We start from the raw sequence: 24,335 nt of genomic DNA on the forward strand, positions 1-24,335 counted from the left end.
CGGGCCACAGCAGAGAGCTGGAGTGGAAGAGGAGCAATCGGGACTAGAACCTGGCACCCATATGGGATGCTGGTGCCTCAGGCAGAGGATTAACCAAGTGAGCCACAGCGCCAGCCCCCCAACCCACATTTTTCAGTGACTCCTGGGTGCGGCTAATCAGCCCTGGTCCCAGGGGAGTAGTGTACCTGGGTCCTCAGCAGGCATCTGCTTTTGGTTGTAGTGAGCATCGTTGCTCTATAATAAAGCCAACGACACCATCTACTGTCATGTTCCAGAAATCTGATTGCATGAAACCAAGCAGAAAGAAAAAAAAAAAAAAAAAAAAAAAGGACACTTTTTTTCAGGACATCTGAAGTCTGTTGAATGCTTCTTAGACCCACTTTCCAGTTTCCGTTGCTCCTGGGGCCTCGGTACCATAGTTTTGACCTTGTTTGTGTTTGTAGCTGAGGCCCAGTTGTATTTTTTCTCCCCCTCCAGCAGCACTGCTGCTACAGCTCTGATTGACGCATGAGAGGCTTGAGAGAAGGAAGCCAGGGTCTTGTGGTGTGCAAACCCATGCCAAGGGCATGTGGTTGTTCAACCACAACCACTCCATGGCCGTGAGCAGGCTTCATGGCAGGTGCCATTCATAAACATTGTGGACATCATTCCCTACCTGTGGGTGGAGACAGAGACATCAGGAAAGGTGTTGACTTGGAAAGTTTAACTCAACTCGAAGGAGTTTTTCTCTTGCCCCAAATCATGGACTTGGGGTTCACACTTCAATTAGAACCCAGGATTTGAATAGCGAATCTCAGTTTTCCAATCTAGGTATTATGCTCATGTAAATTGTGGCCGTAGAATCTCAGCAAATCTATGGCAACCTCGTGTTTCCAAGATGAGTACAAAGACACCCGTTTGAACACCTGCAAACTGAGTCCACTTTGGATTTTATAGACTCCTGATAAGATGCAAAGAGACCATGCAGGTTCAGAGGTGACAAGGGGATTGGACTAGGAGCCAACACTTGGTTTCCCAGGCCGAATAGGGCCAGGTCTTGCCAAATAACCTGCCAATCCCAGGGACTCCTGGAGCCTTTTCAAAGAAGATAGTAGTACCTATGGAACTCAGTCGGTACGGCAAGAAGGGGCATGCTGGTGTATCAGCCAAGCACTGATTTAGTCTTTTGGGTGTTGAGCAGAATTCTAGGGAGTCATTCTCTGTTTTCTTTTCAGGATTGTCAAGTACAGCGAGCAGTTCTTGTCCAACGATGCCATCATGTCAGGCTGCGCCCCTAGCAATCCTTGGATCACAGATGACACCCAGTTCTGGGACTTAAATGCCAAGTTGTATGTATTCCATACATTGTGTTTTGTAAATAGCTTTTTGAGTTATGATTCACATGCCATATATTTATCTATTTAAAGAGTATAATTGAATGGATTTTTAAAAATCATCTTCAGAGTACTATAGTCATCATCACAATCAATTTGAAAACATTTTCATCACCCAAGGAAGAAACCTTGCACCTCTTAGCTGTGATGCCCAACTCTCCACCCCTTGTACCTCTCCATCCCTTGGCAACCACTGATCTCCTGTCTCCAGGGATGTGCCTGTTCTGGACATTTCATACCAGTGGGACCATACAATATGTCATCTTTCATGACTAGCTTTTTTCACTTAATTTTAAAAGAAGATTTATTTGAGAGGCAGAGTTATAGATAAAGGGAGAGACAGAGACAGAGACAGAGGAGAGAGAGAGAGAGAGAGAGAGAGAGAGAGAGAGAGAGAGAGGGAGAGAGATATCTTCCATATGCTGGTTTACTACCCAAATGGCAGCAATGGCTAGGGCTGAAGCCAAGAGCCAGGAGCCTCTTCCGTGTCTCCCAGGCAGGTGCAGGGGTCCAGGCATTCTGGCCATCTTCTGCTGCTTTCCCAGGCCTTTTCCCAGGGAGCTGGATTGGAAGTAGGGAAACTGGGACTTGAACTGGCACCCATTTGGGGTGCCAGCACAGGCTTAACCTAGCCACACTTAATGATTTCAAGGTTTATCTGCATTGTGGCACCTAACAGCGCTTCATTTCTATTTGTGGCTGAGTAATATTCACTGTGCGGATGGAGCACATTTTGCTTATCCATTCATCCACTGATGGACATTTGTTGATGGATGCCTTTTAGCTGCCGCAGATGCTGCTGCTGTGAACATTCATGTGTGTGTGTGGTGAAGAGGCCGCTGCAGTGGGTGACAGGACGCGACAGGTGGCCTTGACCATGGCCATGTTGCTGTAGAACTCTCCGTTGGTCCTGGGCCTTGAGCCAGTCTGCAGGCTGCCACCAGGCCTCGTAGGAGGCCTTCCAAGTTCTTTCACCTTGAGGGCCATGGCAGGGGCTGAGAGTGGGGCTCCCCGTGCAGGGCACCCCCCTCGGCTCTGGGCTGGCCCCTCCTGGATATGAGCGCAGGCGACATGTCTGAGGCTGCACCTGCCTAGCGAGGGACTCAGTGGATTGTGTGTTTACATGGGGGTGGTGGTGGGAGGAGGACAGGGTCAAGCCCTGGGCCATGGGACTCGTGGCGGATGCCTGCCTTGTATGGAGCATCTCCATTTACAAGTCATTGTCATTGCAGGGTAGAAATCCCCACGAAGATGCGGGTGGAGCGATGGGCCTTCAACTTCAGCGAGCTGATCCGAGACCCCAAGGGGCGGCAGAGCTTCCAGTATTTTCTCAAGAAAGAATTCAGCGGTGGGTCTCTCTCCCCTGCCCTTCTTCCTTTTAGAGACACCTTCAGTGTGCAGTCTAGGGTTTCAGGAGCTGCTCAGCAGGGGTTCCCATGGATTTGCTGACGCTGTCAAACAGGTGATTTCTTCTGCAGCCGCACCTGAGTCAGGACTCGTTTCCATGGCTCAAAGACACCCCAGCATCTTGGGGGGGGATTGCACCTGCTCACAAAATCCACATCAGCATCATTCACACTGTCCCCCTGCCCTGGGGTGGGCTCCGCTTCCTTCATCACCCAAAGATCTCCAGCTCTGGGGGTCCCAACCCCTGTTCTCGGGGGGCAGCCAAGCCTTCCCTCTTCCCTTTGCTCAGTGTTCTTGGGGTATCTCAAAACAACGCTTTGCCTGGATTCCATCCCAAAGGTTCCTCCTTAGTTGTTTTGGGTTGAACTCTCCAAAGTTTTGCAAAACCCCAAGTGTAGCCATGATGGAGAGCCAGCGCACCAGCTCCTGGCCTGATTTCTTCAGGGCGTCAGGAGTGTGTGGATTTCCGTGGAATGGGCAGGGCCATGTTTTCCTCCCATCCCTGGATGTCTCCTCCTGGTGTGCACTTGCGACTTCTTAGCTACACTGCACTGAGAAACATCTGGGAACACCACGGGCCAGATTGGAGCCCATTTCTCTAGCACATTCAGTTGGCTGTGTCATCTTCATGGAGACATTTGCTTTAACGGGGTTCCTTTCTCTCCTTGCTCAGGCCGCAGCCGTGGGGAACATCACATTTGAGATTTTGCTTGCTTGTGTCACCCAAGGCCCGCTTATCTGTGGGCTTGCTCCTGAAAGGAATCCCATTGGACAAGCCATTAGCCCGGCTGACTGCCTGATGCACATCACTACATCAGAATATGGATCATGGAAAATCCTGCTCCCAATTGCCTTGATTTAATAAAACCAGGAAAAGGAGTGTTCTCAGGAGGCCGACAAATCAGTGGATGTAGTGCCATCTAGTGGCCAAGTGTCAAACTACATTCTGAGCTTATCCCACCCCACGCATTCCTTAGTAACAGTGGAGATCCAGCAAAAAGATTTGCTCCATTATTAAAGTGTGTTTTTTGACAACGTCCTCATGAGATGAATGAGGCTTCAGGGATGTACAGGGAAAGGGAATCATTTTTTCTCATTTAATTTTTTAAAAAATACTTTGGGTTATAATTCACATACAATGAAAGTCCAAGTGTACAATTGGGTGGTTTTTAGCATATTCAGTAAGCTGTACAGCCATCACCACTACCTAATTCCAAAGCATCTTTTTTTTTTTTTTTGACAGGCAGAGTGGACAGTGAGAGAGAGAGAGACAGAGAGAAAGGTCTTCCTTTTTGCCGTTGGTTCACCCTCCAATGGCCGCTGTGGCAGGCACACCGCGCTGATCCGATGGCAGGAGCCAGGTGCTTCTCCTGGTCTCCATGGGGTGCAGGGCCCAAGCACTTGGGCCATCCTCCACTGCACTCCCGGGCCACAGCAGAGAGCTGGCCTGGAAGAGGGGCAACTGGGACAGAATCCAGTGCCCCGACCGGGACTAGAACCCGGTGTGCCGGCGCCACAAGGCGGAGGATTAGCCTAGTGAGCCGTGGTGCCGGCCCCCAAAGCGTCTTAATTACTCCAAAAGCAAACTCCCTACCCATTAGCACCCATTCCCAAGTCCTCTCTCTCCCGCATCTCACCTCCGACCCAGGCAACCACGAATCTACTTTCTGTCTACAGAGTTGCCTTGTAGACACTTCACATAAACGGGATCTTTTTTTTTTTTTCGACAGGCAGAGTGGACAGTGAGAGAGAGAGAGAGACAGAGAGAAAGGTCTTCCTTTTTGCTGTTGGTTCACCCTCCAATGACCGCTGCGGGATCTTACTACACGACCTCTTGTCTGCTATCACCCAGCAGAATGCCTGTAGAAGTGCTCCGTGCCTTTCAATGCGTGCAATAGCATTTCATTGTGGGGACATAGCACGGTCTGGTTTGACTTTTGAGCTTTATGAATACTGCTGTGGTGAATAGTTACATACACATTTTTAGGCACTCCTTTAATTTTTTCGGTGGCTATTTATATATATAATAAAATCTACCATTTTAGCCAGTGCTTGGTAGCAGCAAATGTGGCCACTTGTGCAGCCGTAAGCACCGTTCACCTCCGGGACTTTTCCTTCCTCCAAAACGGACTCTCTCTGCCCATCAGACACTCCCCATTGCCTCTGCCCCCGACCCCGACAGCCAGGGTTCTGCTTTGTGTTTCTATGAGTTTGGCTGTGCTGGGTACCTCCTGTCCGTGGAATCACACAGCATTGGTCTGCCCATGCCTGGCTTATTGCACTCAGCTCCATGTCCCCCAGGGTCATCCCCACACAGAAGTGCGTGTCAGAATCTCCTTCCTCTTCATGCTGAAGAGCACACCCCCGAGTGTATAGACCGCATCTTGCGTAGCCGGTAATCCACGGATGGACATTTGGGTCGTTTCCACCTTTTAGCTACTGTGAATAATTGCTCGTTTAATTTAAACACTTACTTATTTGAGAGGGAGGGGGAGAGGGAGAGTACAGGCACCGCAGTCTGCTGGTTCACTCCTCAAATGTCCACAGTGGCCCTGGGACCCAGGAAGGCAATCCAGGTCTTCCATCTGGGTGCAGGAACCAATTGCGTAAGGCAGACCCAGCTGCCTCCCGGGGACTACATTAGCACGAAGCTGCCACCAGGAGCCAGAGCTGGGGATCTGGTTAAAATCACTCATTTAATTTCAACGCTAAGCACTTAACTGTCCTTTGCTAGGAGCAAGACCTCTGCACTGCACTTGACACCAAATCAATTGGCTGTCGGTTAAGAGCGTCGCTGGCCTGTGACTTCAGCCCAGGGAACACCCACCAGTGCATGCTGAAGACTGTCAACCAGTTTACAATTGTGAAGCCTTTTCTTTTTTTTTTTTTCCCTCTTTTTTTAATTTTTTTTTTATTTTTGACAGGCAGAGTGGACAGTGAGAGAAGAGACAGAGAGAAAGGTCTTCCTTTGCTGTTGGTTCACCCTCCAATGGCCGCCGCGGTAGCACGCTGCGGCCGGCGCACCGCGCTGATCCGATGGCAGGAGCCAGGTGCTTCTCCTGGTCTCCCATGGGGTGCAGGACCCAAGGACTTGGGCCATCCTCCACTGCACTCCCTGGCCACAGGCAGAGAGCTGGCCTGGAAGAGGGGCAACCGGGACAGGATCGGTGCCCCGACCGGGACTAGAACCCGGTGTGCCGGTGCCGCAAGGCGGAGGATTAGCCTGTTGAGCCACGGCGCCGGCCTTGTGAAGCCTTTTCTAAGCTCAGCTACTTGGCAGCTTTCAGGACGACACCGGGAAAGGAGAGGAAGGATTCTCTTTCCCGTTTCCCCACTGTGGTGTTCACAGGCTCATGCGCGTGCAGGCTCTTGCCCCCTGACCCCTGGCAGGGATCATCTGTATTTTGCACAACTTGCCACCTGTGCTGGGGCATCCACAGTGCTTCTGGGGGCTGTGGAGCCCCGGTTAGCGAGCCTGCAGTTGAAGGAGGCTGGTTCCCCTCTCCCTCCCCCTCCTCTCCAGGGACTCAGAGGACCTAACCCATCAGCATCACTGTGTGCACAGCCTGAATAAGGAGCTTCAGGCTGGACCACGCCCCATGCTACACAAAGGCACAGAACTCATGTGCAGTCAGCCATGTGAGCCAAGTTCACGGGGGTCCTGATGCAGCACTCCCATGGCGTAGCAATGACGTGGTGTTTACGAGCCTAATCATACCTGAACCTGTTCAGGCAGCGCTTCCTGTAGCCAAATTCCAGGACAAGAAGGGTGCGCCAGGCTCTGGGGGGTTATCGTGAGCCCTCACCTGTGTTTTGTTGGGGGCCAGAGCGGCACCAGCTCTGTGACTGTGTAGCTGCAAGCGTGGTGGGTGCTGATCCTGTATTTCAAAGAACACACATGGAGCGATTCCTGGGCCCCAGACCCCGGCAGTAAGATGTGGCTGCCGCCCCCGGGAGTATTTTGTCTGATATCACAGGTGAAATGACATGTCTTGCAGAAGGGAGATGTGCCCCCAAGCTGGAGAACGGACTCCATCCCGCCTGACCTGGTTCTTTTATTTCCTCTTTTTCCCCAACCTGTTCCCGGTCTGGCTTTCATCGGCGTGGACCCCGCCTCTGCACACGCAGGGGAGAATCTGGGATTCTGGGAAGCCTGTGAAGATCTGAAGTACGGAGATCAGTCCAAGGTCAAGGAGAAGGCGGAGGAGATTTACAAGTGAGGATTAGCCAGCTGGACGGGACAGGCTCCTGCTGCCGGCTTCTGTGTGTGAGGTTGGAGGTAGAGGGACACACTGCACCCTGCCGGGCAGCTGGGCTCTGGCTAAGCAGCAGACCCTGCACCTGCCAGGCGTGAAATCCCTCCCTGCTGCTTTGAAGATCTGGGGTTTCTCTAGAGAAAGGCTGGCGAGAGGGACGCTGGGACCTGCTGCTCCCAGGGGTTAGGGAAGCAGCTGCCTGGATTACAGTGCAAGGTCTTTGACTAATGCCCAGAGAGAGAGAGAGAGAGAGAGAGAGAGAGAGAGATGGCGGGCAAAGCCTGTTTTGCGGCATGAGGACTATGAGGGGGAGGAAGGTTCCCCAGGGCGTCTGGGACAGGGAGCCCTGCTCAGGTGCACAGGTGGGCACATCCCTCGTATGTCACGTCACGGGCCCAGCCTCCCCTCCTCCGGGTCCCCAGCGATGCAAATCTTAGTCCAAGTTCCAAAACTGCAATGTGCAGCCAAGGAAGGTGGGGACATACCCCTGTGGACGCTTCCGAGCCTGGGATGGGAAGAGGTGGGAGAGTTGTGTGTGTCCCAAGGTGCAGGATTCAGCAGTGTGGCTGAACTTGGTTTAGCTGGATGTCCAGACGGCCGAACCTCGGGCTGCTGGGGACCAGGGGCCACCTCCCCACTCAGCTCTGGGGCCTCACTGTCTGACTCACAGAGACCGGCCGACGGGGAGCACAGCTCCCATTGCACCTGTTTGGAGGTGTCTTTGCCTGGTGCTGTGTGGCCCTGAAATCCTGGCAGAGGGCAGTAGGTGGGAGGCTGGCATCTTCCCTCCCATGGCCAGGGCCCGCCCCAGCCTGGGGTTGCCCCCGCCCTCTTCGGGTCCTCTCTCCTGGAGACTGCCATTGTCGGAGGGAGATAGTCAAGCTCCCAATCCTGGCACAGCCGTGCCCTTGCTGCGAGGGAAGGTTGTTGACAGTGTTTCTCACACTCTTTAGTGTCTACTAGGAAAAGGGCCCCCTCCCCCAACTCAGCGTGGGGCACCTGAGTCACATCCAGCCCACCTGAGTCACATCCAGCCCTCCCTCGCAGGCGGACGTGGGTTAGCTGCCTTCGCTAACATTTTCCTCCCTCCCCCAGGCTATTCCTGGCCCCAGGAGCCAGACGGTGGATAAACATAGACGGCAAAACCATGGACATCACGGTGAAGGGGCTGAGGCACCCCCACCGCTACGTGCTCGATGCTGCGCAAACACACATCTACATGCTCATGAAGAAGGTAGGCGGGGTCTGTGCTAGGCCTACAGGGACTGCAGGTGGGGCCCAGGGAGCCGGCTCCCCTCCAGCCACCTGCAGAGTCCTTTGGGTGTGGGGGAAAGGGAGGTGACACGGAGGCCAGCGTGCTGCGACTGGGATGCAGAATCGCCCACCGTCTCTCCCGCCTGTCCACTGGGCTGCACCTTCCCTGGGGCCCATTCCCACTGGCTGGGGGGGGGCACCTGGGGAAGCTGCCTGTTTGTGACGGGGTCTTTCCTCTGCAGTGGCCGTACAGGTTGCGATAATGGCATCAGTCACGACGGTGGTGTTGCGTTGACCACCATGTGTTGCGGGCTTGCAGCGTGCAGTCGCCGGGCAAAGCGAGTTCTCAGACACAACTCACGAGGCGGGCACTGCTTCGCCGGGGTGCAGGCCCTTGTCCAGGGCCTCAGCAGAGAAGGAGCTGGAGTTCCAACTTCATCTCTGCCTGATGCAAAGGCTGGGCTGCCAGGCTCTGTTGTAGGGCATCGCTGGGGCCAGCGCACAGTCCGAGGGCTCAGCGGCTCCTGCCCAGAGTTCAGAAACATCCCCACAAGAGGATCTATGCCTTGGGCTTTCACACGTTGTTATTCTCATTATGTTCTTGGCTTTATGTCTGGAAGGCAGGGCAGCCTGGGGCAGCAGGGGGCTTAGAGGTAGGCCCCTGGCTCAGAGCTGCTCGTTTTCCCGGGCAGAAGGCTTTGCGTGGGAGAAGGTGATGTCCTCTCGTCTCGTGCTGGTTTTCTGAACTCCTCCAGGGTGGATTCTACCGTGTTGGGTTACAGCGCGGTCTTCTGTTTCTAAACTCTGGGGATGGGACAGCTGAGTGTGTGGGAAGGACTGATGGGTAGGGGCAGCACATGCGCATTCCTGGCTTGAGTGCAGCCAGTGCGCGTGTTGGATTCAACACATTCCCGTTCATGATGACTGTTTTTCTCTTGTTCCCACTAGGATTCTTATGCTCGCTATTTAAAATCTCCAATCTATAAGGAAATGCTGGCCAAGGCTATTGAACCTCAGGAAACCACCAAGAAGAGGCAAGAGGAGTTGTCTTTAATTGCCGGCCACCTGCTGTTTCCTGTCCAGAGATGGGAGGGTCTCTCAGCCAAATGGCTATTATTGAGATATTTGTTTGATGAACATATTGAGGGATGGGAAGTATGGCTCGAAGCATGAGCGCCTCATTTGCTTCCTAATGCCTGCAGTCTCTCTAGCAAGCTTTCCTTGTAATTACTGCCAGGAAGTTTTATTTCCCAAACGCTGGTTCAAGAAGACTTTTGATGATCAGACCAATAATTTCCCTATCACAAATGGAAGCGTTTTATTGGGTTTTCAGCTGTTAAACGTCTCCACCTCCAAATTGATCCATGGGAATAAATTAAACCATAGCCTTGCAACTCTTGCTCCAGGACCTTGGAGAGACCAGCACATTGCACCCCAAGGGAAAATGCTGGATGGTTAGAGGGGATGAACAGTAGCATCCCAAGTATTCTTGCAGCTTTTGGGCTTCTCCCTTAGAAATCCCCTAACCTGTTCAGTCTCACTTTCTTTTTGGAAATGTGGGATCCAGTCCTATTGTGAGGCCACTGGGACCATGGATGAAGTAATGTTTCTTGGAGCAGGTTGACCTCTCTTGGGGAGGGGGAGGTGGAAATGCAGGGATTGAAGATTGAAAAGAATGACCAAATGACAGCTTGCACAGAGCCCCGGGACTCTGGCAGGGACTCCCCCAGCGCCAGCAGTGCGTCCTGGCCCCCTGTGGCCAGTGAATGTCCCCCTGTTGGACTGTTCAGCCCATGCTGGGCTTCCTTCCAGCATCTTCAGCCGATTCCAAACAGGGGTGGTTGGACCAGAGCCTTTATCAAAGGAACTTAAAGAAAAAAGAAAGAAAAAGAAAACCAACTTGGTTTCATTCTTGAGGATAATGGCCCTGTTATAAAAAGGAGAGAAGGGCGGGCTTGTGGGGTGATTCTCCTAGTTTTACCCAGTAAGGAAGGGAGTTCAGGGTCCCTGGGGACTTAAAAGCATCTTCGTAAAGCCACAAGAAAGGGCGGTAGAAGCTCTAGAAGTTCTGCCAAAAACAGTGGGGGGAGGCAGGAGGGTGGCTTGCATTTCTCCCTCCAGATATTTTATAAGCTGAGTCACACATGAGAACTCAGTTGGGTTTTTTTCTAGGGCACAGCTGGGGCTGTGAGTCCCCGGGGAGACACAGACCAGGGTGCAGCGTTGGCTTTGGAGTGGGGCATTGCAGTCTGGCAGTGTTGGCATTGCCACTGCGAGCGAGAATCGCGTGTGACTGCTTTGTCCAGCGTGAAGCTGCCCCTGCGTCCAGGCAGGGGTTGCAGGGCTGTGTTTCTGTTCTCTGACTTGCAGGTATAAGGCAGTGTGCTAAACTTATTTTCCCCAAGACAAATTAAGCCTAGCTCCAACTTCCCCTTGGCACAGCTGGTGAGAGACCCAGTATCAAGGCATCCCTTCCTGGTAGGGGAATCTACCTCCTCCCTCAGATAGATAAAGGGGTCTAGGGACTTCTGTGGTGCAGAAGTCTTGGGGCGGTCCTGTGTCTTGGGTTTATTATTGCTGCAGAAATGCTGGCTTTCCAAGCCTGGGTGAGCTCTCCGAGATGGGAGGCCCAGCTGCCCATCATCTCCTGCATTGCTTTGACACCTAGAGCTTTGGCTTGGCTCCTGAGTTTGCGGTGGAGAGAGTTTGGTCCCAGGATCAGTGTTTGGCTTTGAAGCAGATTCTGCCACGTCCCAAGATCATGTGCACACGCAGGGCACCACCAGCTCCCAGCCCTCCTAAGGCCTTTCCATCTTTCTCTGCCCCTGGGGCCCAGCCCTCTTGGGTAGTCCAGCTCTTTCCTTCCTTCCCAGAACCTCAGCTTCAGAGGACAAACTCCCCTACTCTCTCCCTGAGGTTGGAGGCCTTGGGTTTTCAATGCCTAAGCCCTCCCTGCCCCCCTTTTTCAGAAAGACTTTACAGGAAGTTGAGATAACAAATTGAGTTCTAAGCACTGTGGACAGTGTACCTGTGCTCTTGACCATCTGTGTTCTTCACACATTCTTCCCTCTCCCTAACCTAAAATCTGGTGGAGTTGACACCCATACTGGTTGTGTCCTCCAATGGTGGGGTGGCGGGAGGAGGAATAGTTAAGGTTGGACATGGCTGTGAAGGCCCTACCCAAGGTACCCTGGGAAAATGAGGGAATAAATCCAGACCCTGGCCTCCAGCCCCAATTCCCACCAGTGCCATTGTGGGGTAGTCAGTGTGGTTTTCTACCAACTGCTGGTTTCTACTTCTTTCCAGCTCAACCCTCCCGTTTATGCGGCGTCACCTGCGTTCCAGCCCGAGCCCCGTCATCCTGAGGCAGCTGGAAGAGGAAGCCAAGGCCCGTGAAGCTGCCAACACGGTGGACATCACCCAGGTCATGAGCCGGCTGGACCGTAGGAGTCAACTCAGAAGGGAGCCGCCTCCTAAATAGAGCTGTGATTTCTGGGGGTGGGGGGATGCACTTAGGAGTGACAAGCAAAGGAAGGTAGGCTCAGAGCCTAGAAGATTCTGTTCCCTATTAGTGGGCCAGTAGGGTCAACAGGTTCATCCCATGTTCCTCTAACTTCCTTCATGGTGAACTTCCCGATACCACTTCAACCAAGGGACAGGGTTGACAATAGTGGGGGGGGGGGAGCGTTACCTGAATCAGTGACAGTGTGTCCACCTGTCTTACCATAGTGAGTTCTTGCAGTGAGAACCATAAGGAAAACAAGTTGCTTTGTATTCCACTAATTAGCTTTAGGAAATTAGAGAAGGTCTTTTCATACCCCAAGGCATAGATCTTTTAAGGGCATTGATTTAAAATAGTTTTATGAACTCATCCCATCTTTCCAGCTTATACTGTGCTCCTTAGACAGTCTGAGACCCCGCCAAAGGGCTGGTAGCAAGGCGCCCCTGTAGAGATGTTTCCCCTGGACTCCTCCATAATGCCTGCATGCAGAGGCCCTGCTAGGGCCATGCTCCTGTGTGCTTGTTCTTCAGCACAGTTCCTGGAGGGTTGGTGGACTGTCTTCTCATCTCACCATCCCTTTGTGCGTGCTAGGGTCACTGTCGCTGTAGGAATGAGGGACTCAGACAAGAGAAAGGCACTGTTGTCTTCATTCAGGGAGAGAGAGATGCTGGATATCTGGGATGTTTTCAAGGTGGGTCAGGATCAGAGATAACACCTTCCAGGGGATTTTTGAAGTGATGCATCCTTCTTCTGTGGCTATCGATTAGCCAGCCTTGCGGCCAGGGGTGGAGGGAGAGGGCAGTTCAAACCCTGACCTTGTGAGATCTGGATCATTCTTGACATTAAGCTTACTTCACACAAGTGAGGTAAGAAGTGAGCAAGAGACCAGGCTTACGGAGCAGGAATGCTCACTTGTTCACATGTTTAACTCACTTGTTCAACCTACTATGTGCAAGCAAGGAATGGGTGAATGAAACAACCATGGTCCATTTCTCATGGAGCTTGTAGTCTAGGACTGGGAAAGTATGATTAAGTAGGTGATCAGGTAGCTGTTGCTGTATAATGAACACCCGTAAAACTAGACAGGCATGCAGTGAGCATTTACTATTCACGACATAGAATCATTTTCGTGGCTGTGTTGATCGACTGGGTTGCTCACATGTGTAGGGGTTGGTCTACAGTGGTCTGAGCTGGGAGGAGTGGAATGAGTCTGCTTCCCACATCTCATTCTTCCGACAGCTTCATCTTCCAATAGCCTGGCCTAGCATGATCCCTGGTGATGGCAGAATTGCAAAGACTGAGTGCAAACACCTAAGCCTTCATGTGGTCTCTTGTACTTCATCTTATTGGTCAAAGCAAGTCACAAAGCCAGCCTAAATTCATAGGATGGGGAAGTAGACTCAATCTCTTCAGTAGGAGACATTTCAAGTGTCCTGGGAAGAGAGATGGATACAAGGAAGGGTAAAGAATTGGGGCCATCATTGCACTCAAAAATGCAAGCAAATATAAGACCCATGATATGTATTACAAAGGAAATGGGTGTGGTGCTATGATAGGGAAGCTGGGGGGTGTGTAGGCTACGCCTCTTCAAGGATGAGAAAGAGCCGATCATACAAGGAATGTGAGCAGGCAGGGAGAGGGGCTCATGTGGGTGAAAGCCTGGAGGTGGGTAGTGGCTCAGGGTAAACTGGAAGGGCAGAGGGATGAGGAGCAAATGGCACAGGAAGAGGTGAGGGAAGGGTCAGGGTCCAGGTCATTGAAGACCTTCTAGGCTGCTGTCAGCAGCTTGTGGTCATTGGTTTTATGTTAGCCAAATTCTCCCAGCTCAAAAGAGGGGAGCTGACACTTCACGTTCCACCAGTCACCAGCCAGCTTGCATTCTGCAAGAGCACCAAGCATTGTGCTTTGTTCCTCTCTCTTGAAGAATGCTGAAGCCCCCCATTCTGTAAGATAGCCCCAACAGAAAGCTCAGGCAGTAAACTATTGTGAACTCAATGACATGAGCGGAGAGATCCTGCTTAAGTCACTCACCTCTTGAAGTTTCACGCCTCAGACTGTGTCCCATGACTGTGTGTGTGTGTGTGTGTGTGTGTATGAATGAACAAATGAATGAATGAATGAGTGGAACGAGACCTGGGTTTGGAGAAAGTCTCTGGGCCCTGAGCTTGGTTGCCCGCATTGTCACTGGACCTCTTTGCCTCCTCATTTGTGAATTGAGGGGTTGGGACCATATCTTTCTTCCCAGAGCAGACTCTGTGAATTCCAAGGAGCTACCTAGACTGGGGCTTCCATTTTGCTTGAGGATTTGGAGGAAAGTGAGGTAATTTTTAAAAATTCACATGAAAATAATCATAAATATCTTATGAAATAGGATGCAAAGTGTACATGAATTTTTAAAGATAAAATTTGGGACATCAAAGACCTGTCATGCCTGGCTGTGGCAGTTCAGGCTTTGCCCTGGGACTCCCAGGGTAGCACGTTTACCCAGCTTTCCTGCTGTTTGGCCTACTTTAGTGGGAAAGCAGGAAACCAGACAATATTTGCTTTCCTCTTCAGTCACTCCTCAGGAGCTGAGCTCACGCACCTGGCAAAGAGGTAGCGAGCCTGGTGGTGGTGGTGAGGGGGTGTTGACTGCATCATGAATTCTTGAGGGCACTGACTACGTCTTGTTCATCTTTGGCCCAGTTGTCCACCGTGCCATGCCCTGCACGTTTGTGCTTCGTGTGTCTCTCATACTATTACTATATATGTCATGTCAGGCACGCATTGATGGAAATGACTCAATGTCATACAAATGGGATTCCCCCAATCTAAATCCAGGCACTGTGATGTGAGACACAGATGTCTTAGTGGCTGGGCTAAATCCCACTTCCTAGAGACAGGCTTTGAATGGTAGGAGAAGGAGTGTGGACTTTGGAGTCAGGTAAACCTGACTTTGACATTTGCTAGCTGTGTGACACTGATCTTCAACTTCTCTGAGGTTGTAATTTCTCTTAGTTACTGAGAATAGAGTGTCCTGTCTGGCTCAAGCTGGATGCTCAGATCTCTCTCTCTCTCTCTCTCTCTCTCTCTCTCATAATCTCCCAACACTGGGATCCAGAATTCTGACTTCTGTGAATAGAGGGGTCAGGTGCCAGCACCAGTTTTCCGCTCTCTGCCACAACTACTTGACATTTAACAAAGACGTTCAGCCCCTGGGGACCACCACTGGGTGACAGATACCCCTAGGTGTTTACAGTTCTACAGGAAAGATGATTAAACAAGAGTGTGACCTGCTGTATCACAGGGAAGCCACCTGATGCTTTGGGAGGGTGTGGCGGGGAGTCCTAACTGGGGGGTGGAATGGAGACTAGGAGAGGTCAGAGGGACCCTGGAGTAGTTGGTGTCTGTGGCCCTGACCAACTGCCACCCTGGACCACTTAGCCTGGGAAGCTTTGTACAGCTCCTAGAGGTTCAGACTTCCCATTATTGTGTGGGTTCTCTATTATCGCAACACCAGGCATCAACTCTTTCCCACTCTTACTTCTGCCTCCTTGCAAGTTAAATATTGGCCAAGGTTTTGCTTTCCAACCTTGGGACCCCGCCCCCCCCCCCCCAGGAGACTTTCATGTTTCACAGCAGAGGGGACACAGCCCCTCCCCAGTTCTGAGTCATGCAAGAGCATCTGTGGCTGCTGTGACAGCTCCAGCAGGTAGCAGGTGCTCCTGCTGTCATTGCTACTATGGCTCAAACCTAACAGCAGCCGCACAGGGCCCACTGGAATCTCAGCATCAAGAATAGAACTTATTTGGACAATATTATCAAAATATTTAAATCATTATGATAGTCTATTATGCCATATACTTAGATACCATCTTAGTTCCTTAATGCTGTATTTTAGATAATATAGCAAGCCTTTCTGTTAGATGTATGTTGTTTTGCTAGAATATAAGTTATCCTATAAGGTACTAAGATTTCCTTTGTTGAGTTTCATTTCTAGCTTCACTTTTAGAGGGAAGACTGTGTTCATTGTCAGTACTAAAAAAAATACTAGGGGCAGGTAAGGTAAAAGTAAAGTACTTAGGACCATACCTGGTATATTGAAAGTCCTCAATAAATGCTAATGCTATTGTCATCATTACCATCAAAACCACCATCAAGGCCATTGCCATTGTTCTCACCAGAAGCACCATTACCATCACAACTACCACCACCACCATCATCATCCTCACCACCAACACCATTACCATTGCCATCATTCTCACCATCACCATCAAAACCATGACCATCACTATCACCATGATCACCATCATCAACACCATCACCATCCTCACCATTGCCATCACCATTACCATCATCATCACCATTCCCTTCCCTAATAGCTTCATGGTCTTAGAGTAAGCTCATGTTTCTGTCATCTGTCAGTGTTGTCCAATACAGTGGGCCATTATTTCTTATTGTTTAAGAAGTTTTCTCAGTGGAAATTGTTGTCCTAGCCCACTTAACTTCCCTGCTCTCTCAGAATCTTGCAGTGTGGTCCTCCCAGCCCTTTAGGGAACGATAGGCTATATTTGAACGGAGCAGGGTGTGGCGTCAATGTCACAACTTCTGTCTGCAGTTGCTAGGAGAGCAGCAATAGTACAGTAACTGGCCAGTCATGGGGTTCCAGTTTCATGGCTGAAGTAAGGGTCAGTTCTCCCTGGGAGGGCCTTGTGTGGGACTGTGTCGAATGGGACGCCTGATGGCAGAAATGTTCACCTATGTGGACCTTTTCCCAAGGGGCTGACTTGGTTTGCTGTGTGGAAGAGGAGAGTGGGAAAGATCTGAAGAGTGGGATCATGAACCCTTTAGGCTGAACCTGAATGTGGCCCTCTGCTCACCTTCCTGTCCCCAGGAAGTGGGAGTTCAGGGCCGCAAGGCCTCCCTCAAGTTCCGTTATTGAGGACAGAAAGTGAATTGCCTCTCATTGCACCATCTGCTTTGCCTCCATGAAGAAGCCCAGGACTGTGTCCTCCTGTGAATGTACTTGCTCCATTTCATGCTCCTTTCTCTCTGCCCTCATTCCCTTGCACAATAAAAATGCTGCATGGTACAAAATCAAGCTCTCCGTCGTTGTGTCTCTGTTGTGATACATTTCTTTGCCACGTGTCTTGCATGTCACTGCTTTGCTGCATCATACCAGAGGTAGGTGGGGCGTGGGCTGCGGGGCATTGGTCTCCAAGTTCAAGGCCACAGCTGTGTGGGAGAGGCCAAGGAGGGACTCATGGTCGGCTGGTGGGAGGGGGTGGGAAAGGCATCCTGCTTAGAGTGTCCACGACCATTTGGGCTAATGGGCATCTGCCAGGAGAAAGGACCCTCTCAGGCTAGGTAAGCGGAGCAGGTTGGTGGCTTTTGCCTCCCTCACCTGCCTTGTCATCTGTCATTCCAACTGAGAGACAGAAGAGCTGGGGTGGGGATGGTGAGATGAAGGCAAAGAGAGGCAGGAGGGTCTAAGACAGGCCTAGAACTGGGGAGGCTCATGGAGAGGCCCGTCCAGTCAGCAGCTGGGGCATCTTGGTCCAGTGACAGCCTTTCCATGAGCCCCGGTTCTCTGATCTGCAAAGGGGGGTTATAATGGGAGCTTATCACAAATCCTGCAGAAGTGGGATTCCAGCTAACAAATCCGGGGGGCTCCACTTTGATAACCCCTCCTCTCGCTCTTGACAAAGCCTCTTTCCTAAGTGTGGTGTTTTTGGTGCATTCTCTGTGGGGCCCCGGTTCTGATCTGAACCCTACCAGTGGTAGGACGGCCACGTGAGTCTAAACAGCAGACCTGGGTCCAGATCCTCCTCTAGTCACCACCTTGTCTACTGCTGAGTAACAAAGACCTCAGGCACAGTAGTCCAGGTGGGACACGGCTCGTGTCTTAGTCTGTTGAGGCTGCCATGACAACATATAAGTCCTGGGCGGCTTATAAACCACAGGAGTTTCTCACAGTGTTGAAGGCTGGGACATTCACAGTCAGGGTCCTGGCAGATTCGGTCTCTGATGAGGGCCCACTTTCTGGTTCATAGATGGTGTCTTTGCTGTGTCCTCACCTGGTGCAAGAGATGAACTGGGTCTCTGTGGTCTCCTTTATAAAGGACTAATCCCATTCTCTAAAAAACTTTCAAACACACACACACATCTTTCATACTCTGATTTACTCCCCAAATGCCTGCAATAGCCAGGGATGGGCCAGGCCAGATCTAGAATCCCAGAATTCAGTCTGGGTCTCCCACGTGGGTGACAGGGACCTAAGTACTTGACCCATCACCTCCTGCCTCCCAGGGTGCACATCAGCAGGTAGCTGGATGGGAAGTGGAGCGAGGCCTTGAATCCAGAGGCTCTGGTATGGGATGCAGAAGCCACAAGTGGCGTCTTAACCGTGGTGCCAAATGGCCACTCCAGCTAATCTTGGTGGTCTCCCTAAGTCCACTCCCAAATAGCCTTGGGTGGGGGGCGAGGACGCCAACCGACGCACTGCCGAGGGACGCAAGCTTTCTGACCACACCCAGCAGCCTGGTGTTCTGCTGAAGGCGTGGGCTCCATCGGGAGGCTCTTGGGAAGAATCTGCTGTTTGGGTGGTCCTTGGCAGGAGTCAGTTCCGTGCTGTAGGACTGTGAGTGCCCCATCCTTGCTGGCTGTCAGCTGGGGCTGCTCTCAGCTCCCGGAAGCTGCCTGTGCTCCTGGCCGTAGGTCCCCTGCATCTTCAAAGCCAGTGGTGGAGACTGTCTCCCTCTTGCGCCTATTGGAATCCTTGTTGGTGCTTCCAGCAGATGCAGACCTAAAGGGCTCGTGGGAGTGAGGTCAGCTGCAGCAGACCGAATTCAACTACTCCTTTTCACAGGGCCTGACCTCGGGCGAGACCGAGTAGCCCACACAGTCACATCCACACTCAAGCCAGGGGCACAGATCTGGGGGGTGGGGGGCATGTTAGAGTTCTGTGTGCCGCAGCCGCTCAGGTTGTGAGAGCCTGGAGGCTGTAGCATGTCCCTCTGGGCATCAGTTTTCCATCCTCTGAAATGGATAGCTATAGGCCATCTGACACGTGGTAGACACTTGTAAATTTGAGGCCCATACTCTCACCTAACAGTGGCCCCCAAGCCCTTAATCAGGGTCAAGCTTTCCACCTGCTGTTTTTAAAAATTTACTTTATTTAATTTAGTTGAGAGACAGAGATGGGGGAGGAGACAGAGAGACAGAGAGAGAGAGAGAGAGAGGAGAGAGGGAATTTTCCATTTACTGGTTCACTCCCCAAATGCCTCAATGTCCAGATGTCCAGGACGGGGCCAGGCCCAAGCTGGGAGGCAGGAGCTCAATCTGGATCTCCCAGGTGGGTGTCAGGGGTCCAATTACTAGAACGATAACCACTGCCTCCCAGGGTGTGCATTAGCTGGAAGCTGGAATCCGGAGTGCAGTCAGAACTTGAACCCAGACACTCCCACATGGAACGGGTCATTCCCAGTGGTCTCTTATCCACTGTGCCAAATGCCCACCCCTACCGTCGCTACTGTTCATTGCAGACAACATCCTGCAAGCTTAGTGCACAGAACACCCTCTGTGTCACTTAGATGCTCTTTCCTGGAACCACACGCACAGAGGGTCTTCATCTGTGGGTCGGGGGTGGGGCCGTGGTCTGTGTTCACAACAAGCCCCTGGGTGATGCTGATGTGGTGGATCGGATCTGGGGACAGCCAGCTCGTGGGGGGGGGGGGGTGCAGGTGTGTGTGCACGCTGGAGTCGGCCAGGCTGGCTGTAAGGCCTGCCCTTCACTTCCCTCACTTCCTTGGGGGAGTGGGCTGGCTTGTGCCCGCTGTGGAATGGGATGTCAACAACGAGCTCTGTGGTGGGAAGGCAGTAGCCCACCACTGTGGGGGAAGAGTGCTGGCTGCAGAGCCGGGATCTGCTAAGCTGTCACTGAGTCGTCACAGCGTCTTCACCCTGGGGCCCGGGGCCTGCACCTGACCTCTGGTTTGAGGCCCCTGGGAGTCTGGGCAGGCGAGCAGCACTCGGAGCTGCTGTTTCTGAGCAGGGTCTTGGTTGAGCCTCAAGGGAGCCGGTGGGAGAGCCTGGCCTGGGAAGGTGCCAGGGCCAGCTCTCCCCAGGGTGCTGTCGGGGGGCCCCCAGGTGGGGTTCTCGGGCCTGGAGGAGGCAGCTAGGCGTGAGCTCACGCTCGGGCCAGCTCCACTGTTCTGTTAAGTGTTAGCTGTCTCCAGACCTCGGGCTGGGGACCAAGGACAGAAATGAAGGAGCTTGGGCGTGGTGGGGTCGAGGCATTGCTGGCCAGGAGGCTGGAGCTGGGGAGTGATCGGAATCCAGCCTGGCCACGCACCAGCATCCCAGGCCTGCAGGAAGCCCAGTTTGTGCCCTGGCATACGACGGCCTCACTCTGGGGACAGTGGCCGGGGCCGGGGGACAGGTAGGCCCTGGGTAGGAGGCCCTCATGAGGCCATGCCTTTGTCATAAGTGGTTTTGGGAGCACTGTCACCCCGCACCCCCAGAGTGACACGCCAGGCCTGCCCTCTGCCATCACTAGGGGCCTGGTTAGCAGAGGGCAGCCTGGGGCCCCCGTGGCTCCCTGCTGAGCTCTCTCCTTTCCTTCCCTACAGCCGGGCCAGCACCTGGCTCCCAGCCCCCACCTGGCCGTGTACACCGGGACCTGCGTGCCCCCCTCTCCGTCCAGCCCCTTCTCCTCCTCCTCCTCCTGCCGGTCCCCCAGGAGGCCCTTCGCCTCGCCCAGCCGCTTCATCCGGCGGCCCAGCAGCGCCATCTGCCCCTCGCCCATCCGAGCAGCCTCCGAGGGCTCCTCAGGCTTGGAGCCGAAGGCGGAGGCCAGCGGATCCAGCGCCCGCTGCGGGCCTTCGGCCCCTGAGAGCAGCGAGGCCTCCCCGGACGGCGGCACTGCGCCCCGCAGCCGGCCCGGGACGGCTCCCAAGGCCCGCGCCGCGCTGTCTTTCGGCAGGTTCCTGAGACGGGGCTGCTTGGCGTCGCCGGTCTTCGCCAGGCTCTCACCCAAGTGCCCGCCAGTGCCCCACGGCAAGGTGCAGCCCCTGGGGGACGTGGGCCAGCAGCTGCCTCGGCTGAAACCCAAGAGAGTGGCAAAGTAAGGACGTGTGGCTGCGGGTGTGGACCGTGGCTCCGCGGTGTGTGTGATCTGGAGGCCAGGGCGTGGGTGGGGGCAGTGGGGAGGACCTTGGAGGGCAGATGCCACCAACAGCCACTCAGCCCCCGTGGAAAATCTCCAGAAACTTCGCTGGTTCTCCCTTCTCTTCCAGAGATGGAGGGGGAAACAGGTTATATTATTTCCTGTTTTTTTTTTTTTTTTTCTTTCTGTGCTCCTCTTCGTCCTGCCCCGTTCTCAAGCTACGAGTGGAGTACAGTGGCAATTGTAAAGGGCAGGAAGATGAGAGGCTGCCGTGGGAACCACAGACCCCAGGGCTGCTTCCAGATGCTCCTGTCACACCCCCTGCCCCGATTCGGGTTCCCTTCCTACCCCACAGTGCTCCCAGAGGGTCTGTCCGAGCCCTAGCCCAGCCTCTGTCCGAGCTGTGGCCGTGTACATTCTGTCTGTGCTGGCCCTGCCGGGCTGGCCCCGGTGAACCCTGAAGCGCCCCTGGGTGCAGCAGTGAGGCCCCGCAGAGCCCGTGAAGTGCGGGGCACACAGGGGGAAGGAAGGCTACAGAAACAGCTCCGCCCTTACTGGGTTTTTTGGGGAGACAATTACGGGCACGCGTGTGGCAATGCACACACCCCTGTGTGCGGCCTCGCCTGGGCTTCCAGCAGTTGCTGTGGTTGCCGGTGCAACGTGGCCTCTGTTGTGCAGTGTGCAGGGGACCCTGGGGGCAGGGAGGGTGCTCGGGCAGCGGGGGTGGGGGGAGGGTGGCCCCAGCTGCTCTAGGAAGATCAGGATCCAGTGTGAGCGAGCCTGCTGAGTTTTCCCAAGGGGCTCTGCCCAAGGAAAATGGTCTAGTTCAGGGAGGGGGGCGACCATCAGACGTGGGGCACTGGCACTGGCATTGGCCACTGTCACGCGTTGTCATACCCCGGCCTGGGTCTTTTTTTTTTTTTTTTTTCAAGGCTGCCTTCTCAGGGGCCGCAGGGCCCCAGTAGACAGTTTGGAGAGGTTGAGGACTACATGTTGGGAGGCCCTACAGGGGTATTTGGAACTCCTCGGGACCCTACAAATGCAAGTCCCTGGAAAATGAAAATCAGTGTGCAGGATTGTCTTCGGTTCAGCCGGAGAATACGAGTCTCTTGTGAGAGGGGCCGCCGAGGCAGTGGCTGCACGCCCAGCCTTGGGGAGCTGCCCCTCTGTGCTCACCTTCTCCGGGGTGGGGGGCAGTCAGTGTCACTGGGGGGGGGGTCTGCTGTCCCTGTAGCCCCTGCATTCTGTGCTTTCTTCTTGCTCCTGAAGCTTTTTCCAGATCAAGATGGACGTGCCCACGGACAGTGGGACCTGCCTGATGGACTCGGATGACACGGGGACGGGAGAAGCCAGTGACCAGGCCACGGAAAAGGAGGTCATCTGCCCTTGGGAGAGCCAGGCTGAGGGGCGAGCAGGCTGAGCCGGGCCCATCGTCAGCAAGATCTCCCAGCAGGTGTGGCCACGGGGCACACGGATCTCCCACCACAGTGCATTACGATGGCAGTGGGGGGTTGGTGAGACCCGAAGCAGTGGATTGTGGGAAGAGCACCCTGGCCCCAATGGCTGGTCCCTTCCCTTCATCCCGACTCTCCCTCTCTTGGGCTAAAAGGCACACGGATCAGACAATTTTCCTTGCTGCCTTAACACCAATAAAAGAATCACTTGTGGCCGTCTCTTGGCTCGGGATGTTAGTGTGTCTCTGGTCTTATTGGTTGTTTATTAGCTATTACTTACAAGTTAAACTCTTGTTGTCTTTGGTCTTCTGGGCAAAGGCACATGGAATTTGCTTCCAAGAGCTCCCTCCCAGTCTCGGTTGGTTGGCCCTGGCGCTCTCAGTTGAGCTCCAGGAGCGACAGGAAAGGGTGGCGTCCCAGGGTGTGGCATCCCACAGGCTAGGGAATCCCCAGTGAGTGAATTCAGATTCTCCAAGAAGCCAACGCCAAGGTGGGTCTTGTTGGAGGGAACACCTGTGGAGCAGAGGATGGGAGGTGGAGGCGGGGCTCGGGCCCTGCAGATCGCGATGTGGCTCTGATGTCCGGGAAAGGAAGAGGGCGCAGGGAGAGTCTCTGATGGCAGTCCAGTTCTGAGGAATTTGTGGTGGCGCTGCTGGGACATCCAGGAGCCAGAGTTGTTGTGGAGGAATCCTGCATCTGGGAGGGGTCTTGCCGGCGGCGTCACTCTATGCAGGATCCTGGGCTTGGAGCTGCCCCCTGAAGCCTGGCCCCAGCATACACCTGGCCAACAGTCCATCTACCCCATGCAGGAGGAGCTTGGAGTGCTCATCTTCACACACCAGGCCACGTCTTCTCCCAGTCACTCATTCAACAGTGGTTGTTTTTTGAGCCAGGCACTGTGCTAGGCCCGGGGATGTTGTGGTGATGGGACCCACAGAATCCAACTCACCTAGAGCAGTGGTTCTCCTCTGGGTCCATTTTGATTCCCAGGATGCACTGGGAGGTGCCTGGCGATGTCATTGGTTTTCTTTCTTTCTTTCTTCCTTCCTCCCTCCCTTCCTTCCTCCTTTCTCTCTCTCTCTCTCTAATATTTATTTATTGATTTATTGATTTATTTATTTGAAAAGCAGAGTTAGAGAGAGGCAGAGGCAGAGAGAGAGGTCTTCCATCTGCTGGTTCACTCCCCAAATGGCTACAACAGCCGGAGCTGCGCTGATCTGAAGCCAGGAGCCAGGAGCCAGAAACTTCTTCTGGGTTTCCCCACAGGTGCAGGGGCCCAAAATTGAGCCATCTTCCACTGCTTTCCCAGGCCACAGCAGAGAGCTGGATTGGAAGTAGAGCAGCCGGAACTTGAACCGATGCCCATATGGGATGCTGACACTGCAGGCGGCGTCTTTACCCACTACGCCACAGCACCGGCCCCACCACTGGTTTTCAAGACTTGGGGGCAAGAGTGCTATTGGCATCTAGTAGGCAAAGGCCAAGGACGTCGCTAAACCTCCTGTAATGTGGAGAACTCCCTGCCCCTCCCAACAGCAGAGTATTGGTCTGAAATACCCATGGTGCCACTGTTGAGAAAGCCTGGACTAGAGGTAAAAGGGGACACCTTTGTCTTTTGTTTCTTTCCAAGCCCCAGTGTATTCCCCAACGGTTCCTGCTGGGATCGCATAGGTTTGACAGCGGGTCAAGGTTAAGGGCTACACTGTGAATAGAACAACTCCTGGGAGATGCGTGGAGAAAAGCATTTGGGTGGTTTGCCAACCGCTTATCATGCGCTTCCCTGTCCTCTTCAGCTTCACCAGAGTTTGATTCATCGACTTGCTTTTACCCTCTGACAACCTACCCTGTGTGCTCCACAAACACCGGGGCTGCTGCGTCAGCTCCCTGCACGCTTCTCAGAACGAATGCTGGGCAGGAGCATGGCTGAAACCTGGGCTCGCTGAG

The 24,335-nt window shown here is 53.4% G+C and overlaps 1 protein-coding gene across 1 annotated transcript in view; it reads left to right on the forward strand.

The window, feature by feature from the left end:
• Nucleotides 1-22,357, forward strand: part of RGS9 (regulator of G protein signaling 9) — a 65,314-nt gene extending 42,957 nt beyond the window's left edge. Inside the window, exons 12-19 of the mRNA XM_062216340.1 lie at nt 1,215-1,328; nt 2,606-2,721; nt 6,909-6,996; nt 8,132-8,270; nt 9,239-9,324; nt 11,597-11,714; nt 20,402-20,895; nt 22,207-22,357. Of these exons, the coding sequence (XP_062072324.1) occupies nt 1,215-1,328; nt 2,606-2,721; nt 6,909-6,996; nt 8,132-8,270; nt 9,239-9,324; nt 11,597-11,714; nt 20,402-20,895; nt 22,207-22,357 (1,306 nt within the window). The remainder of the gene's footprint in view (nt 1-1,214; nt 1,329-2,605; nt 2,722-6,908; nt 6,997-8,131; nt 8,271-9,238; nt 9,325-11,596; nt 11,715-20,401; nt 20,896-22,206) is intronic.
• The last annotated feature ends 1,978 nt before the right edge of the window (nt 22,358-24,335 follow it).

The sequence above is a fragment of the Lepus europaeus genome, chromosome 18 (assembly GCF_033115175.1).
Source record: "Lepus europaeus isolate LE1 chromosome 18, mLepTim1.pri, whole genome shotgun sequence".
NCBI classification, from domain to species: domain Eukaryota; kingdom Metazoa; phylum Chordata; class Mammalia; order Lagomorpha; family Leporidae; genus Lepus; species Lepus europaeus.